This window comes from Haliaeetus albicilla, chromosome 14 (assembly GCF_947461875.1).
Source record: "Haliaeetus albicilla chromosome 14, bHalAlb1.1, whole genome shotgun sequence".
Taxonomy (NCBI): Eukaryota; Metazoa; Chordata; class Aves; order Accipitriformes; family Accipitridae; genus Haliaeetus; species Haliaeetus albicilla.
The window spans coordinates 33,696,674-33,711,003 of record NC_091496.1 but is presented as its reverse complement, the minus strand read 5'-3'; the positions used below and the strand labels follow the sequence as shown (position 1 = coordinate 33,711,003).

General features: G+C 41.8%; 1 protein-coding gene across 1 annotated transcript in view; it reads right to left on the bottom strand.

Annotated features, from left to right (window-relative positions):
• Window positions 1-14,330, bottom strand: part of ANO6 (anoctamin 6) — a 79,441-nt gene that overhangs the window by 37,215 nt on the left and 27,896 nt on the right. The window contains exons 2-3 of the mRNA XM_069802233.1: window positions 13,139-13,215; window positions 3,243-3,371 (exon numbers count right to left, since the gene is read on the bottom strand). Coding sequence (XP_069658334.1) covers window positions 3,243-3,371; window positions 13,139-13,215 — 206 coding nt within the window. The remainder of the gene's footprint in view (window positions 1-3,242; window positions 3,372-13,138; window positions 13,216-14,330) is intronic.

Genomic DNA, 14,330 nt, shown 5'->3' with positions numbered 1-14,330 from the left:
GTCTCAGTGACTACGCTCCTGGTCCCTACAATTCACAGACCTGTAATGTTGCACATGGCCAGTGGAGACCTTGCTGCTGACCTCAGTGAGGTGAGGAGAGAACAGACTTCACTGGATCTGCTATCCTTTAATAAGCTGGAGTTTCCAAATTCTGTGAACAATAAAGCTCTGGATAATAGCTCTATAAAACTGTCAGGGGAGTCAAAGAAAGAATAGCAGGAGCAAGGAACCTATTCAGGCTTAAAGCACCTTGAATTACACAAGATACTGCTTATAAAATTTGGCATTTTCAGTTCATCATTGATCAGAGACAGACAGTGATGTCTGTAGTATTTAAAGCTGATAGTAAATGGCAATACTCCTCATTTTGGTTGTATTTCATCACAAGGGTAGAAGCTGTTTGCCCCAGAAAAAAATACAACCAAATAAACAAGAGTGTCAGTAGGACAAGTTATCAAGTAGGTTTTATGCCAACACTGATAAGACTTGCATGTATCTTGGGCAACATCATCCCCACACCATTCTGGGAACTGTGGTAGGCCAAAATGTTAATTCTCTCCCTGGAATTCCAAGGATGCAAAACTGTACCATAAATGTCACCTTCCATTCCATGTCAGACATAAGGTATATGGGTTTTGTTCCTTAGTTTCAAATATTCTATTCACATTTTTTTCTTTATTACTTCTCAGTTTCTCTCCTTTCATTCCTAGTATGAGTGTAAGGTAGGTCCCAAGGCAGCGTCCTGCATCCCGCTCGGGAGGAGGTACAGGAAGAAAAATATTATCAGTGCTGCCAATGTCTGTGCAGCCTTTGCTTAGGGAATGAAGATTTGCAGCACATACAGCTTCTTCCACTTGCATGGCAAGTGATCTCAAGTGAGACAAAGGACCTCTCTGTCTTTGAGATGACTAACGCGTTTGTGTGCTTGGAGCTGACCTGCACCCATCCCATCCTAAAAAGTTAGAAAGCTTACATCCATTCACATTTTAAAAGACTGTTCCTCCAACAATAGATTTAGAAATGCATTTCTAAACTGCCGACACCTGTCTGTGAGGCTCTAGAGAGAGGGAGCCAGTACTTCTGAGTTGTATCACAGGAGTTTGGTTATGACCAGGAGACTCATTTCAGCTTATGTGACAGACTCATTGAAAAAAATCCTCTCCTCGCTCCCTCTTCTCCTTCCTCCACTTTTCAGTGCCCTCTGGTACTTTACCCTATGTGTAGTGTTTTGTCTGTTTCATGGCCAACTTTGGATTTTTTAGTTAACATTAGTTCTCCAGCTCAGTGCCATCACACTTGTATCCTTTGTTCTTGTCCTTGGAAGTCCTCTGTAACTGCCACTTCTTCATCCTTGTCTCCTTCTATGCTTTCTACTGCCCTTTCAGCACCATATGCATTCCCAGTATCAAAATTCTTGCCTACACCTTCCACAGTACCCCTATGGCTTCAGATTCTCCCTGTCCATGGAAATCCTGGCTCTGAAAACTGCTATCACTGCTGTTTTCAGCTTCCTTCCGACATATCCACGTCACCCCAATCACACGTCTCAATCTCCTGGCCGTACTTCTGTCCATACAGCCTTTGTCGGCCACTTTCCTGCCAGGCCACGGAGCTGGCTCTTGTTCAGCTTGCTGTCCACCACAACCATGAGGGCCTCTTCTACAGAGCTGCTCTCCAGACACTCAGTCTTCACCTTGTCTGACCATTAGCCTCATATACTCTCGTTCTCACCTTTGTTGCATGTAGGTAGACCGCTTCCTCCTCAGCACACCACAGATTCAGTGTGGCTGCAGATCTTTGTAGGACTGAGACCTTTGAAAGTAAACTTTTTTTGCAAGCACCTAGCGCATTACCCACAATCTCCTGGTCTAATTATTCATGATTTCATTCTGGTTAATGTCCTAACATTAATGCTGCGTTAAAAATACTACTCCATTGCTCACATTTAATTTCCATCACTGTTTGGAAAAGACACTCATTATATTTTTAAGTATATTTGGGCAATGGCCAAATATTAAAACATAAATGTAAAATGCTAATTGATAAAAACAATTGTTTCCAAAGGGGCAGCTTTTTGTTTCCAATTACCTCTTTCAATTAATTTTTATTGCTGATCCTGTGATCACGTGTAATGCAACATCCACCCACTGCAGGACTCCCTCAAACCCTACTAACGACATTCCTTATGGCTGCCCCATTAATGCCAACAACAACACTGTGTAATGAATATCAACCAACTTAGTACAGGCCTTTTTACTCCTACTCTTCTCTTTCCTAACTGCAAATCATTATTTGCATATGAGGTCCTTTCAGTGTTATCTTTGTCCTTGACTGTCTCTACCAGAGGCTGCTGCTGGAACATGGAGAGTTGCTAAATCAGAGAAGGAAGCGGGTGGGTGGGAAAGCGCAGATGCCAAGGGGACTACAATCCTGTGGATGGATATTTCTCAAGCAGTTCACAATTACAATAGCTCAGTGGCATGGCTGAGCTTGTTTTTGTGGCCCTGGGTACCATAATGAATGTAGTCCACTGATAGAACTACTGAAATAATTAAAAAATAATAGTTAAAAATAATCTATGATTGTCGTTCATAGTTGCTAAGAAGCATCAAGCAGTCACTGGCTTGAGTCAGAGATTTTTTGCAAGGTCCCTAGGGGGGACCAAACTGTTGAAGTGTCAAGGGACAGAGTGTTACAGGGAGAAATTCTGATGGTAAAGTGACATACAGTTATTTCCCATAAATGACTTGGGTGCTTTATTGGGTAGAATGTCAACAGCTATAACTGTGATCTGGAGCACCTGGTCAGCTGCCTCCTTCTATGGGTTCCTCTGAATACCCTGATTTTAATACCAAAGTCCATTAGGGACCTAATTCAATCACTGTAGGTACAGAATATTGCCCTAGTCTGAAGATCAGGGTGTCTAATTCTAACTGGGAACCTGACACCAGCATTTTTCTGCTCACATCTCCTGAAGGATTCCCTCCCAGGAGGATGCTCTGAGGTCACCTAGCACACGCTGACAGACATGATGTGCAGTGCTCTGCCCATTTACACATCAGTCTGCTGGCTTAAGCTCACCGCTGCTCCCTGCTCAGTTTGGTGGGCTTCAGTCTCCCAGCTCCCAAGAGTACTCCTAGGACAGGGCAATGCAATTGCCATTCTGGGTGAGGGCACTGTCCTTCCTGCCTATGCTCTTAACACCCAACAAATGATTCAGATTTATCCTGAAAATAACTTACCTTTTGCTTTTTACGATCACTCCTCTTATGAGTCGTTTTTTTGCTTTCATCTTCATACACCAAAACAAAGTCAATTCTTCGCTGCCCATCGTTGAAGAACAAGGAGTCAGGCTTATCATCAAAATCAGCCTGGAAGGCAGGTAGGATAGGTTAATATGAAGAACTTTACTTGTCGGTACCTTACTTGCCTCCTGTTACACAGTATTTCAGTGAACAGAGAAACTCAACACATCAGACTCATATAACACGAAGACCACCAAAGTGACAACAAAAGTAGCATGGAGTAGAATGGAGAAAAAAAGTTGGGAGGTCTCTGCATGACATAAGAACAGCAGAACTTTGACCTAATTTTGTTCTTTAAAAATAGCATATTAGCTTTTGGCAATGAGAGGAGCATTGGGATGCAGCACCATTCCTGAACAACGCATCTGTCAAGAAATTTGCATGTCATCATGGATACAATGTTAGATAGTCTATCTACAAGATATGTTATTACCTAATGGGACTCTCAGAATTAGTGCATTCCCATCTGTCCCCTTACCCGCCAGAAGTTTAAGCATCATTGCAATTAAAAAAACCCAAAACAAAAAGCCCAGTAATTTCATGGACCCTAATACCCAAAACCATCATTGCCCAGAGAACAAAGAACATGACCAGGCTGCAGATGAGCTCTCAAAATGGACGCATCCTATGTGGATTTATTTCCCTTTTCATTCGCAACATCTCAGCAACCAAAAAACATTGTTGTATGCCACACATCCATTATGTTATAATATATGCCAAAATCGAAAGGATTAATATATCCATAAGCCATTATCTAGTCCCCGGAGGAAAGCAGGATAGATTGTCATATCCACTGATAACATCTTAATGTGTTATTTCATGTGTGAAACGATACAGACACTGATGACAGGGGAACCTGAATCCTCGAGTAATGATTTTGTAGTTTCTTAGAGTACGCTGAGGGCACTGTCACATGTAACAACCCCTTCTTTCAGGTAATATATAGCTGTAACGTTATCAGAATCGTCATGTAATGAGCACCAAACTCTCAGGTACTTGGCCAAGTCCCTCCGTGGTGTTAATGAGTGCAGTGCAACTGAAGTTGATAGATATCAAATGTCTGAAATGGGACTCGGCATTGCATTAGAGATGGTAAGATCTCCAAAGGTGGCAAGAGTCCCATAGAGAACCACAGGGGAGCCTTGGCTTCCAGATGGCTGGGCATGCCGGGTGGCCCAGGGCAGGATCAGGCTGGGCAAAATGACCCAGAATAATCTCTTGAACATGCTGTGCCTTTGGGGACATGGAATAGATTCCCAGATGACCTATCCCTGAAATTTCCCTGTCAGTGCAGACCAAACTTCATGACGGATGCCAGGTCCAGTTTGGGGAGCTTTGGGATGTCCGGTCCACAGAAAAGCGCATGGAAATGTGGTTATGGTGTCAGAGACCCCTTAAGTGTGGACTGAAATGGTTGTTCTTCAACTGTGATAAAACTGAGAAGAATGCCAGTCTTCAGTCAGGAGCACTCCAGTTCCAGGGAGCATACAGTGTTTTAGGAACCACATGTGTCAGTGTTTCCAAAACAAAATTTCCCAGGAGTTTTATTCTAAACCTCTCCCTGTGGACTATTTTGTTACTGTTTATTGGCTGAGCCAAAACAGTCAACCAAGATGTGTCTCCCCGTAATTATGACAAAATTTCCATAGTTTAAATAAACTCAGGGGAGTTTAACCTCACTATTTTTTTATGTTGTATGTGCAAAGGCTAGGATCTGCTGCAAAGAGGTCCTGTTAACTTAGTAGCTTCAAACAGTCTGAGCAGATTCTTGGTTAGAACAGTTATCTTTGAATCCCACCTGTGCCTAGAGATTTGTGACAAACCTGACAGCAAGCAGCTGCTGACATACATACATGCATATATATATATACACACACACGCACGTTGACATAAGGCCAATATACACGTATATTCTATGTTGGTTTCACAATCTGGCCTAGCTTTCAGCAACTACCTAGGCAGTCACCAAATCAACATACAACTGCACACTGTGAAGAAAGTTTTAGGAAAAAAATTGCTTTAAACTTTCAGATGGCATCACCAGACCACAATGACACCGAGTATCACCCAAAGCAAGTCACAGATGGGCTTGCGCAGAAATTCTTCTAAATTCTTGAGAGCTAGCATTGGCATAGTCCCATCAAGGAATCAGACTTGACCCTGACAAGTTTTCCCCCCGCTGAGGACTAGCCATGGGTGTAAAATGCAGCCCTGCTGCGACCATTTCCAGTCTCATTTAAAATATAATCACGATGATTTCACGTTGACTAGATTCCCATTGGGAGGAAAGCATCGACAACAGCCAACGGCCCCTGTTGGGAGACAGCTTGGGAGGTTCTGGGGCAGCAGCAGCAGCGAGGGTGAGGGGAACTGAGCCCACCAGGCACCGAGCCCAGCCCCGCCGCCGCTGCTCTCCCCTGGGACCCCAGCAGGCTCTGGCCAGGGCTAAAATTGCTCTGTGTTGCAATGCTGGAAACGCAGAGCCCAAACCTTGTGATAATGAATAAGGAGGGGAAGTGTTGCCGCTGCATAAGCCAGTTTTTTTAATTGGGCTTCTTTGTCTTTTGAATCTTAGAAACAGCATTTATAATAACTTCTGTTTAAAGAGACAGAGTTTAGTTGTGAAATTCAAGCACTTGAAAGTGTAAAAGCAGTAATAGCTTTGAGTTTTTTTCACTCCAGCTTTTAGCTCTTTTACCTATATGACCTATCCACAGGATAGAAATGAAAGAAATGGCAGACAGCAAACATCAGATCAAGTTTTGATCTAACAAGTTTTGATCATAATTTGTGATTGCATAACTTCATTGTTTAAGTACTTTTCCTTTAAACGTAGTCTCCTTTAAGCTTATAGAACTAGTATGTAACTTAGTGATAACTGGCTTAACAGGATTGTCAATAACCAGATGAAAGACTGCCTGTTAATCAGTATTCTGACTCATGCATTTACTTACGTGGTTTCATCCACATGAGTATACACATGTTACCACATACCTACATCTTTCTTTCTTTCTTTCTTTCTTTCTTTCTTTCTTTCTTTCTTTCTATCTATCTATAGATCTATCTGTCTGTCTGTCTGTCTGTCTCAAACTATGCATATATATATAATGGAATATAGTTGAAAGATTAATCAATATTGGACTGCATGAATCCAGAGAGACAGAAGTTCACACTTATGAAACTAACTTCTTAAATGTAATCTCTATTGCTTTTAATCACGAGGGCATTGTCCAATTGACCTATCCATGGACACTTTATATATCAATAAAATAATAAAGAATTGATTCATTAAGCTGGAATACTTAAGAGATCAAGATTAAGACCCACACAAATAAATTGTAGTGTAACATTAAATGTAGCTCAATTAAAAGTAAGAAGTAAAATGCAAATGGGAATGTAATAGTTAAGGTTCCGACAGTCACATTAACTGAGATGTGTGGTGTATCTTGTAATCCCTACTGGATAGTTTGTAATGAAAAATCATATATTATTCAATATAATTACCAGGGGAAAAACAAGACTGGAAACCGAAAAGATGTGCTGTACTCTATAGTTAATAATTCCTTTGAGACAATGTTTGTTTTTTAAAAAATATGTAATATTATTTGACAGTATTACAAATGTTATTATCATACAAATGCACACAAGCTTGTGTGCATAGACACATAAGTTAATGAGGCTGAAATTCCAATACATAATTTTTCTTAAGTATCAGTAGCAAATTATAACCCAAAATAATGAACAGGCCCATTGATACCTCTTTGTTTTAGAAGAAACAAATGCCGGGTCTATTTACTGCACTTTCTAATTTTCTTAGCCTCGGCATAATCACATTTTAAGTACTGACGGAGGCAATCGGTTGTGCACTCTAATATTATAATAATACCCTAGTGGACAGCAGGTTAATATTGATTAACATCATTAATAAATAAAAAAATATAATACATTTAGCTGTAAAACACTAATTATATTTAGCACATACTCTGCGGCGCTTCTGAACTCTCCAGGTGCTGTACAATCAACCGCTTGCCTACCACTGAGAGTCGGGGAAGTATTAGCTGCTTTATTAACAGAAGGAATCTGAAGGAGAGGAGGACCTGGCCGTGGATAAAGCTTTTTGGAACACTTAGGTTACACCTATGTGGGCTAACCTAGAGGCAGGACGGCCACGTTCACGTGGGGGTACCTCCGCGTTTCAGTTCAGAGCAGGGTCAGGTCGGGTGAGCATCAGTGGCTCTTCGCTCCAAGGAATGAGACTGGAGGTAGCCAAAAAAAGCCCAGACACCACCTCCTCAGCGCCAAATGCCTCGTTCTACAGACCCACTGCTTGGGTCCTCGCTTCCAGAGGACGCACGCACAGCTGGAGCTGGGAAGCGCTGCCCTGATGCCATCAATCGCACCGCCAGCCCTCTGCCCCGCACACCCCTTCGTCCTCCCCGACTCCGGCCATGGAACAAGGAGCTTCCCGCGCTCTTTGCTAATCCAGCACAAGCAGTCGTCGGTAAACAGCATCTGCTCTCCCAGCCCCCGGCACAGACTGGCGCTTGGAGGAGGGACAAGCTGGCCGTGGGGACAAGCTTGCCCCTCCACGCAGGCTGAGGTAACCAGTGTGACTTCAGGCGACAACATCATGGCCCCGACCCTCAGCCCCTTGACTCGGAGCTCCTCAGGAGGGAGACTACCGCGTGCTCCTCCGCGCGGATAACCGGGATCGCTTGCCGGGATCTGAGGGGAGTTGTCGTGTCTTACTCTTGAGAGCGCTCCTGTAGCCATGGCTACACGCGATGCCTGCGGCGGGAGACGAAAGGAGACCACGCCAGTGGAAAGCTCCCTTCGGCAGCAGCGACGCTCCACGCCAGGGGAGGAAAAATGGTGGCGTTACGAAGAAACCTGTCTTCGCTTTTCCAGGCTTCTCTGGGCATTATATTGTTAAACATTCAGTGGGGGTAGCAGTGGGAAGGGCAGCACGGAGGCAAGCGTGAAGAAAAATATCTGCTCAGGAATTGCAGTTATTTATTCTTTACTACACTCTGAACAAGCACAGTATTGTAAGCTGATTTTTTTTTTAACGAACAAGAAATTCTGCAGGAATGACTTATCTAACTGGAAGGATAAAAGTGCTTTATTTTGTCCCCATGAGCCTTTGGTGTGACTGTCAATAGCACCAAATGTAATCATTACTGGAGGGATAAACTACTTGTCTGCGACCTCACATAATTTTCAGATATGCCTCAAAACAGCTTCCTGCAGCATGCCAGGGAATAAATCAGTTCTGGGAAACAAGGGAGCAGAGCAGAGCCTGTGTAACATCGCCTCTGCTGACAGGTACCTGCAAAAAATCCTCCCGCTGGAGCACGGCAACAGTCTTGCAGGGGACCCGCAGGTTACACTTCAGTTGTGGGTTTTACGTAGGTGAAAATTTCAGACTGCCTGTTTAGGAGCACAGTTATTTCTCTCTACAGGCCTCAGGAAACTTCAAATCAAGTAAATAAAAAGGAAACAAATTATATTACCAGGATATCATGAAACATAATTATCTGTAAAGTGCTTTGAGATCATCTGAAGAAAATGTTACAGAAATATAAAGTTCTTCTTACTGTCACAGCTATATAACAAGATCTTTTATTACTTTATGTTCTGAGTGACCAATAGAGACAACTCGCTGACATTAAGACCAACACAAGCATTTACTTCTGGAAGATATAAGATATATATATATATAAGATATATATATATATATATAAAATATATAAGATACTTCTGGAAGATATAAGTTTATTTGCATATCACATACTAATGTGGGTCTGTCTCCGTAGGGCCATAAAACTGTTATGTCTTTAACGTTTTTCCTTGTGACTCATATTTGCTAATAACAACAGAGGACTGTTTTAGTTCTGTTTTTAGCAACAATGAGATTATTAGCAAGCACTTAATCAGAAGAAGGTGGGTTGGGTTTTTTTTCCACTTCCTCAACATGCAAAGAAATTTCTGCTGTGTAACAAACTGAAATAAACTGAGGCTAAAGACAAAGTAGAAAAATACGGGGTGTCGTTACAGTCACACATTTCTGTCAGCAGAAAGCGGTTGGTAACCGGCCAGGCATCGGGATGCCTTGTCCCCTGAGCTAAGTTTGGACCAGACACCCACTTGACTTCCTGTCTGAGCGTCAGGTCGCTGCTGGCTGCAGAAGGAATTCCAGTCACTCCTGATTAGAGAGAGACCAAACGGACTTACTTTTAAAGAAAGGTGAAGACGGTACGCTGCTGAAAACCTGCTTTTCAGCACCTCCCATCTCTTCCTGGGATGCAGGAGTTGGGAAATTCACTCTTTCAGACTTCCCTGAAGCCTTCTTGCTGCAGAAATTGTATTTGAGGGGCAGCAGTAACAGACAGTTTGAAGAAGTTATCCTCCCCTCTGCAGATGTTGACTCTCAAGAAAAAAATCTTACTGTTACATCCAAATTCAAACTATCTACCTATAAAGCAGCTCAGACTGCAAAATGAAACGTCTGAGAGCTGGAAAAGGCTTGAATGAATGCTGTCTATGCAGTTTTGTCTTCCTTGTACATACTGTTTATGATACATGACTTAATTGTACTACCACATGCCATGATTCTACCCTCCTTGTAGTAGTTACAGAATACTCCTTATTATCTTCTTCATTCAATGCCTTTTTTTGTTACACCTCATCTAAATAGTCCGAATGCTTAAAATAGGGATTTCCTTCTGACTATGCCTGTGGTACTCTCCTCATAGAATCTCAGTGTTGTACAAATGTTGAGAAGTTTAATTTTACAAGATCCCCCAGGAGAGAAATTAACAGTATAACCCTCATTTTAATGGTGATCACGTAAGGTATCTAGAGATCAATGCTAAAACCTGTTGACTGTCTTCTAAATTTGGGGGTCCAGCTTGAGACACCAGGACAGTGACATCTTTCCAGAGAGCTCAGCAATTCTCTCTTTTCAAAGAGCAATGCACTCACTTTCAGGTCCGTATGTGACTATTTTGAACTAATGCAAACAGGGCCACAGATGTTCCCCTTTGACACTCAGGAAATAAACAAAAGCTGGATGTGACTTTGCAAATCTCGCACAGAAACCCTGTAGCAGGAGCAGGGATAAAATCCAATTATCTAGGACCAGACTGAGTTTCTCTAGTTGTAAGAGCCTTTCATTCCTTCCCTGCACATTCCTTCCTGCCACATTTACACCATGCTGAAGTACTACAAACAACATTCTCGCAGAATTTGGGCTTTTTGGAGATTAATGTCCTACTTGTGCCAGATGAGGCAGGGATCTTGTGGCAAACTTAGCATGTGGTCCTCTAATTGGAGACGGCACAATGAGAAGAACAGGACCATTTTTATTAACCAGTAACTTAGTCCTGGCTACTCCAGGATGACTTGCAAAATCAAATCAAATTTCCAGAATACTTCCAGCTGCAAAGCATGATTTAAGTTTAGACAACAGGTGCAGTACTTTCCTTCTATTCAATCGTTTAAGGTTAGGCTTCTTATTTAGTTTCCATTTCTAGCTACAGTTAGCACTCACCCATTTCACAGACAGGCTCAGTAGATCTCAATTTTGTCTTTCTGGCCCCTCCACCCCACTGAAACTGCCCAGCGGCCGACAAGGAAGACCTGACTCGGAAGGAGCAGTGCAGAAAAGATGCTGCTAAAACTGAGCAGAAATTACAACTGCTGGTAAACATGAGTAACCAAAAATAAAAATTGATTTTGACAGTCGATTTTCAGTAGAAATAAAAATAAATTCTACCAAGACTGCTCGGAGGAGACTGTTCTAACCACAAGGTATATGACATTCTAGCTGTTTTGATGCTATTTCACATCATATAAATACAGAAAAAAAATTTCATTGAACCACAGAGAGGCTAAGAAGGATTTTTATAACATCCTGGTCAGGGCACTCAGTTGGGAAATGGAAGCTCTTGGTTACACCTCATGCTCCAAAAAATGTTTAAATATTTTTCCAGAGACCAAAGCAGCTTCAAACAAAGAATACCCTGCTGCAAAACACTGGGACAGGGGCAGGGGAGGTGAGGGTATCCAGCTCCCAGAAGGAAAGTAATTTCCTGGTGCTTTGGGTATTTGTTTCCTACAGCAGAGGCAAGAACAAACCCTCCTGACCCATAACTATGATAAGTACTTTGCCAGCTAAGCTGCTAGAGCAGCTCCCCAAGGCTCTGGTGCACCTTGGTGCAAGGAACAGTGAATCTATCCCTTCATTTACACTGCTTTCGAAATGCACTAACACCACAGAAATCCTTTGTCTCTTTCTTTTATGATTATTTCCCATTTCAGTTTGATATGAATCAAAATAGCTTTCAGTCTGGTGGCCAGGCTGAAAAATAAATTATCTAAACATGTCCAGTCATAATATCTACATATAAGACAGGGCAGGCTTAATTCAACCCCCTGAATCTGAATGCTTGATTTGCATCTTTTAACTTTTTAGTTCACTCTTCATTGTATTGTATGTTCTCCTAGTCATATAAAGAAAACAACATATTTCCTTATGGGCAGAGAAGTCAGCAGGACCTGGACCTCCACAGTCATAACAGACCTCCTCTGTGCAGCTAAAGGGATAACCGGTAGCAGTGGTAGCAGGCTGTCATTCCTGGAGCAGGATCTAGTAGGCAGTGGTAAAGAAACACACAGGCAGGTTCAATTATTTGTAAATAGCTGATAGTTTAACTGTCGATGCCTTGGATGGGGCTGACTGGGAACCAGCTTCAGCTCACATTACTTGGTGACACATTACAGTACTTTCTTGAATGATTTCTCTATGTGAAAACTGTCATGAAGCTCTTAGGTGCTCAAAATTAATAGGTCCAACGAGCAATTCTTGAAACTGTTGGTCCTGTTTCTTTATGCCTTGTTCTCCTGTAACACTGATCCACTTGTAGAGGTAGCTTGAATAGAAAAGACCTCTGTCATTAGAGTAATGAAACACAGAACAGGCTTTTTTTTTTTTATATGGAGTTGCTCTGTTAGATTTAGGATAAGTATATGATTTTACACCTTTTTTAATCCAAGCTTACAGCTATCTCCTTGTGCAACTGCAGACCACACTTGTACCATTCTAGGGGAAAAAAGAAAATTGGACGTATCAGCATGCCAGTTGGGCATAAGGTTGACAAAGCATGTGCCATTGCAGGGCTTTTTTGGGGTCAACTGGCCAGCCCTTAATGCTAAAGGAGATCTGAGGAGATCCTGAGTTAGAGCCAGAAGCCTGTTAGCTGCAGAAAACATTAGGCGAGCTGGGGAACCTGAGCTTTGGATAAAAGGAATGGACACCTCCAGGCCTTTTTTCTTCTTGTCACTTCAATCTGTGATTGGAGTAAGGAATTTCTTGGTGTCTCCAGGCTTTCTGTAAAAATGAGTCCTGAACTCACATGTCAGCCAACTAATACCTGGCTGTGTATGGACTCTATAGTGTATGTGTGTTTATATGTAGGGTGTGTTCATAACTATTTATCCTTGCATACACACACAGAAATCCTACACATGCATGTACAAAATTATGTATAGAGAAGAGGTGTATGTGTGTGTATCAGTTTATAGTGAATATATATTGGTCACTTTTAATTGAGTCCAGCGCCTGTGTCAACCTGCACTTTTACATCTGAGTCAATGACTTCAGGTACCTTTTAGGGAAACAGAGATAGAGCAACCCAGATTCAGTCACGCTGACGAACTGCATGTGCTGCAAAGGCAAAGGAATGCTAGTCTTCCGGAACAGCTACTGACTGTTGCATATCTATATGAGAAAAAATTACAGGTAGTCATAGTTAAAGTAAAGAAGTACCCACCCATTCAGGAGTATGAAGGTTTTGCTGATCCGGCACAGTTCCGTAAGTGGGAATAATCACTTGGTTCAGTTCCAAGACTAAAAATAGACATAAAAAATTAAAACATTTCAGCATTTTTTGTGGTAGGTGTTGGGGCTTTTTAGAATTTTGCTGATGATTTGTGGAGAAGCCACTTTATTGCATTTATTTAGTATTTCAGAAACAGAATGTTTGTATCTTATGCTTCAATTATAATCAGCAGGTGGCAAGAGAGCAAACCATAAATTTCACCAGGATGACAAGCTAATGCTAGGAGAGCATCCTGACCAAGCTACAGGGATGCAAAGCATCCCTTTGCTAGTATGTGTTATTTAATGTTTCAAAACTCTATCCATACTCTAGCAGTAGTTATGTTTATCTTTCAATGAATAAGGGTACCAGAACTAGCTCCACCTGCACAAATAACCCTACCCCATGCTGACCGTACTTGTCAGGCAATAACAAATAACAGTACCAGGGAATTCTTCAAAAATCCCGGAATGGATGTGATAAGCAGTGATGCTGTAACGTTCACTCTATAACAGGAATGATTTTCACATCATCTAATAACACACCTACAATTCAATGTGTATTGATGCCCCAGTTACTCCTCACCCATTTCCTCAATACGTGTTAAAAACCAACAACCTGCAAACTGAATTGGTTTCCTGAAAATACAGCATAAAATTAAAATGATCTTATGAAGTATGCCACTCCATAATACTCGCCACCAGATCAAGCACTGGATAACACACAAATTCATCCTAATAAAGCTGCTGGAAAAAAGTTACAGAAGCTCTACAATTGCTGCAAGGTATTGGTTTTAGTTTCTTAACAAATATTTTTGGATCTTAAGAGGAAGCCGGATAACAACCTGAGGATGAAGATAACATCAAGTAGCTGAAGGGAGAAGGCTGCTTTCTGCCTACGCATGCCAGGCAGATGGACCCCATATGTTATTTTTAGATCCTTAAAATAGAGAGGTGTCTTAGCTAAGTCTGTCCTGCACTGAGGAAAGGGTCATGGATATCAGTGATACCTAAATGCCGGTGTTGTTGGAAAAGGATAGCCTCAACTTATCAAAAAATACTATAATACTAAAAGAAAGCCCCCAAACTCTAAAATAATCTATAGTACTGTTAGGATAGCTAAACACCTATTAGATACTATGCTA